The sequence below is a fragment of the Macrobrachium rosenbergii genome, chromosome 9 (assembly GCF_040412425.1).
Source record: "Macrobrachium rosenbergii isolate ZJJX-2024 chromosome 9, ASM4041242v1, whole genome shotgun sequence".
Lineage (NCBI taxonomy): Eukaryota > Metazoa > Arthropoda > Malacostraca > Decapoda > Palaemonidae > Macrobrachium > Macrobrachium rosenbergii.
Window position 1 is genome coordinate 14,665,946 of NC_089749.1, and position 5,019 is coordinate 14,670,964.

At 38.7% G+C, this 5,019-nt stretch overlaps 1 protein-coding gene across 3 annotated transcripts; it reads left to right on the forward strand.

Annotated features, from left to right (window-relative positions):
- LOC136841482 (uncharacterized) lies at positions 1–4,674 on the forward strand. 3 transcript variants are annotated; one of them, XM_067108422.1, is made up of 4 exons: positions 1–367; positions 2,682–2,856; positions 3,447–3,600; positions 3,999–4,674. In XM_067108422.1, the coding sequence occupies exons 2-4, from the start codon at positions 2,689–2,691 to the stop codon at positions 4,082–4,084; spliced, it is 408 nt and encodes a 135-aa protein (XP_066964523.1). In that variant the 5' UTR covers positions 1–367; positions 2,682–2,688; the 3' UTR covers positions 4,085–4,674. The 3 variants fall into 3 exon arrangements, with proteins under 3 accessions (XP_066964523.1, XP_066964525.1, XP_066964524.1); XM_067108424.1 differs by having other exon boundaries at positions 195–367; positions 4,002–4,674; XM_067108423.1 differs by having other exon boundaries at positions 357–466.
- The last annotated feature ends 345 nt before the right edge of the window (positions 4,675–5,019 follow it).

The window sequence follows — 5,019 nt, forward strand, 5'->3', positions numbered from 1 at the left end:
ATTAAAGGAGTGAGTATACAGCGAGTGGCATCAGCTCAATGCCAGCTTCTTTGATCCAGATCCCCTGAATGCCTTCTGCTCGAACTATCGAGAACTAGTACTTGTCCTCTGTGAAACGGCCGTTCCTTAAGGACACTATCATCATGACTGTCCATTTTAATTTTTTTTGTGGGAAGTTAGTCCTCCGGCTTGCTGAGACAATGCAAGCCTCGTTCGCTGGCAGACGCAGAGTTCAGTAGGGGTGATCAGCCAGTGACCGGAAGGGCGAGAGTTACGGAGTAGGGGTGCGAGTGAGACTATATTTTTGCGGTGTCGGTCTAAAGGGATTTTAAGGTTCTGGAAACAAATATTTCTACGTGTGACGAAGGTAAGGGATCATCCGTTTGTCATGTTTATTTTCTAGGTTGTTAATACCAGTGCCTGCGAACTTTGTCTCAAGGTTTCTTTGGATTTTGGAAGTTGTATGGTTAGTACTGGTTACCCAGTGTTTTAAATGTTCGTTACTAAAATAAACACTTGTTAGGTCAGTGGTGTTTCTGCAGCTCTGCCTTGTCTGTTTTCTTGGATTAATGTGTCAGACTTGAATTATGCCGAGTAGGTATGCGTCTAGGGATTTCCAAGCCTACTATGTGCTGTGAACAATTCATAGTAGGTATTCGTTATGCGTTCAAGGTTTTATGAGTTGCACTTCGTCTTGAATTATGCTGTGAATTATCCCTAGGTGATCGCAGCGTGGGAGTAACTAGTGGCAATTTTAATAGGTTTACTTCTTTGTAATGGTATTGGATTGGCTTTCATGTGTACTATTTGGTGATGGTGCTTTTATCACATAAGCATGTGATTACCTTTTCCGGTAGATCTAAGTAGTAGCTCCGCGGCGTTACCTTTCAGTTTACTTTTCTAGTTTTTGTCATAATTATGGATTTATCTTCAATTTTGTCGCACGAACGTAATCAACCTGTAATTAACCCTGAAGTCCTCGTCCAACAAGGGTTTCACACGCTACCTCTGGCAAGATATATCGGTATGCCCTAGATCTTGGCACGTCCTCAGATCTTGTTTCGGTGCTGTCTATGCCTCTGGTCCGGCAAGTGCAATAACTTAACGCACCCCGCCAGTCATCAAACATCGTGGCAGTGACATTCCATCCCCTATGCGTATTAAACACGGCGAAATGCATTTAATTCTTCCTGTTAAGAATGGCCTCAGTTTTTCCTCCAGACGGCGCTTCCCAACGAACACGCCCGCTCCATTTCTGTGCTCTCCCCACCCAAAACCCCGAATTCCCACAGTCCCCTTTACTGTTGAGTAGAGTTAGGGGGCAAATAGCAGTTGGCTGACAACAAACAAACTCATCGCCGTATCAGAAGCCCTACAAGTGTAGAAAACTTGTTTCACAGGAAAACAGTGCGGAGTTGAAAATTTGTTCTACCTGTTTTCCTTACAAACATTGTTTGCTTAGAATTATATGACAAGCAAGGAAATAAAAGATGTAGTGTTTTGACGCTCTCTGCCCCCTCCGCCCTTGTCTCTCAAAGTGAACTCATAATTGTATTGTGTAACCTGAATTATATTTTTGCTTCTCTCTGAAAATGAACCCATATATTTTTTTTTAATGAACCCTGGTACTGGATTACAAAACTGAATTATATTTATTTCTCTTCACAAATGAACTACATATTTGAATTTGAGAGACAGAGAGAGACAGAGAGAGGGGGGGGCGGGGGGATTTTGACCAAAGGTCAAGCGCCGAGACCTAGATCATTCAGCTCTGATACTGAAATTGACAGTAAAAGGATTTGAAAGGTGAAACATGAGGAAAACCTCAAAGCAGTTGCACTATGAATCAATTGTCGGGAGAGGAGGGTGGAAAGTAAGATGGAAGAAAGAGATTATAAACGGAGGTATAGTAAAAGTAATGAAAGAGGCTGCAGCTAGGGGCCGAAGGGACGCTGCAAAGAACCTTCAGTAAAGCGTACAGTGCACCGCTTGAGGAGTACTTCCCTCTACGGGGTAATTCGTGGAGTAACCTGTATTCTCTCTTCTTAGTTCGTCACTTCCAATCAAAATGTATTAGTTTTTTGTAGTTTTCTTGGTAAAGGCTCTCAAGGAATATTTTAAAACTGTCGTTCTTATAAGACGACTTTCGTTGATGAAGGTCGTGGAACTGATAGAAAAAAAAAATTAAATTAATCTGCCCTCTGGCGGATGACCTTGAAACTGACAACGCAAGCCCATATTCCTTCAACTCCTGTTCTTATTCTCGAGGCAAGTGGGATAAAGCTGTATATAGCCTTTATGCACAGTGAGTGTTTGCTTCCTCCTTCACAGCCTCCTACACCTTTTATACAGTTTTTAGCTTTTGCCCTCACTCTTTGTAATATTTGGTAAATTTTTTGAAAGAATATAGTGTTATGGTTCTAGTTTTTGCCCATTTTTTTGTCATTGCCCAACTTTAATTTACATTTTACTCTTATCTGGAAAACTTAAGCGTAAAATAATCTAGTGGCCTCAATATATAATTAAAATTGTCATTCAAAATACTTGACCGTAATTGGTTTTACTTCTTCTTAGGCTTAAATAACTTGGGTAGAAGCCTCTGTGAAGCTATATTGATCCATATTTTGATATATTTATCTGTCCGGAGGCGCTGCCTTTTCAATTTTTTAACTTTATTTTAGGATAGAGATGGAAAGCGGGAAAATAGAAGGCGGCGTCCGCCTACCCGAAGCTGACACTTTCGTGGTGTTCATGGTATTATGGGGTTCGATATTTCTAATAACCATAGCCTACCTGTGCAGGCAGACGTATCTGAAACTGAAGGAGTATCTTCCGATATATTTGAAAAAGAGGAAGGTGAGTTGGATGACTTAAATTCTGGTGCTCTTTTTAATGTAGTTAATTGAGACAATATACTGAAACCTTAAACGCTTATCAGAAAATATAATCGTTTAGTGTTATTATTAACTGTAATATTAACGTTGAAAAGTTACACCTCTTACGTAAGCGTTATTTCACGAAAGGCAGTTTCGTGAAACTCGTCCCTGGAGGTCAGTGGTTTTTTGTGACTAGCTGGTAATAATTATTAAATTGTTTTATTAAAATCTGATACGTAATTCTTTCAAATAATTTTTAAATTTGTTCTTAACCTTGTAAGCTTCTCAAATGCCCCTTAAGAGTATAAAATATACATGTAGTGTAGTATTTTAAACTAGAGACTTAGTTTTCACTACTTTTTAAAGCGTTCTTAGTGCTTTAAAACTTTTGCCTAACGTATGTTTTTTGTAAGTTTGTTAATAATTCTTAGTATTTTAAATTTTCATTTTTAAATAGTATTTTAAAACTTAGTCTAACTTTTTTCAAATTTGTAAAAAGTTCTTAGTACTTTAAAACTTGAGGCTGTGTATATTTTTTCAGTGTTGTAAATTTCTTTCTCTGTTCACCAGGAAAACAAATCCAAGAAAAACTCGTTGCCTGTGGCAGACTTGGAGAGGAGTTCGATGTTGGCAGGCCCGTCAGGAGTAGGTGGACTTTCGGGAGCATCCGCTGGTGAAGGTCTTGCCCGCCTTCACTGCCTTCCTGAGTGTAGTCATGAGTTAGGTGCGTTCAGTAAGCCTTTTCGTGATTGAATAGTTCTTGTGATCGGGCAGCCTTTATTCAGTTTCAGTGTTTTCCTGTAATTAAAGATGCTCATTGTTCATCAGTTTCTTTGTAATAAAAGTTTGGTGTTGAAGGCTTTGTCTTATTGCTTTTAAATCTCCACATATATTGTCATATGCCTAGACTATACTATTTTCAATCATTTTCAAGTGGCACATAGCTTCTTGAATACCTTTATAATGCTATATATATTTAATAAAATCTTCAGGCCCAATACCTAGGCTAAGATGAACATGCTCTAGTCTTCAGTTTCCTAGGCTGAGGTAACCTATTCGAGTCCTCTGGTCAGTTACCTAGAGTAAAATAAAAGAGACTTAGGCTAATTTTAAAATTTTCAGAAGGTCCAAACGCTGCTGGCTGCAGTTCGGTTGTTAAAACTCCGTTGGAAGAGTCAACTAACGATAAGGAATCTCCTAACTCCTGATTTGGGCCTGGCTTCCAATCTGACTGTAGTTTGATGACGTCACTTCCAACTACGCATGCTCACTGTGGATTTAGTTTGAGTATTCTTACATAAAGTGGTTCGGTATTTGTAACGTTGGACGTTCCTCCTGAACGTCTGAAGTCATGAAGCATATATATTTAAAATATTCTGATGGTGGGGTGTTAGAAGATTTTACAGAAAACCAATTGTTAATTTTTTTGGACCTCTTCAAGCTTCATGCACTTACGTACTGTATTGTATGTAATCATTAACCTATTCAGATTTGATGGTTTTGCAACCTTGCTAGATTTTCATAGGGGCTGCCACTTAATCATAGTCAGTGGGGTTGCAACTTTTTCAGATAATCAGTGGAACCCCTAATACCGGTAACTTCAGGCATATTTAAAGGTGCTACGACAATTTTGCTTTGTTCAAAGGCCATGTAGAAGTTTTTAACTAGTGACTGAAACTTTTTATGTTGATGGAAATGTACGGCATTCGGGTAAGTTAGGCTTATTTTTTAAGTCTAATAACCAGTGTAGAATTTTAAATGCTCAGGATATAAGCATATTAAATGTGTTACTGTTCAATCGTTGTTTTAATCATTATACCCTGTAAGTTATAACTTAATGCAAAGCACTGTACTAGACTTTGCATTTCTGATCAAGCTCCATAAACTAACAACGCTGTACTGTTATTTTTAATCATATGCGAACCATGGGTTAATGGAACGCTATACTAATAGCTGGAAGTCAGATAACTGGAAAACATTATCAGAACATACAGCAACAATATTGCAGTAAACTGCCGAGTCAGTAAGGGATTGGGACTGCGAAGTAGCCCCTAGGGAAGTAACACTAAGTAGACAAGTGGGTTCGCTGCTGCACTACATATAAAATAAGTGATGAGTTTAGATTTCGCCGCTGAGTATTAAG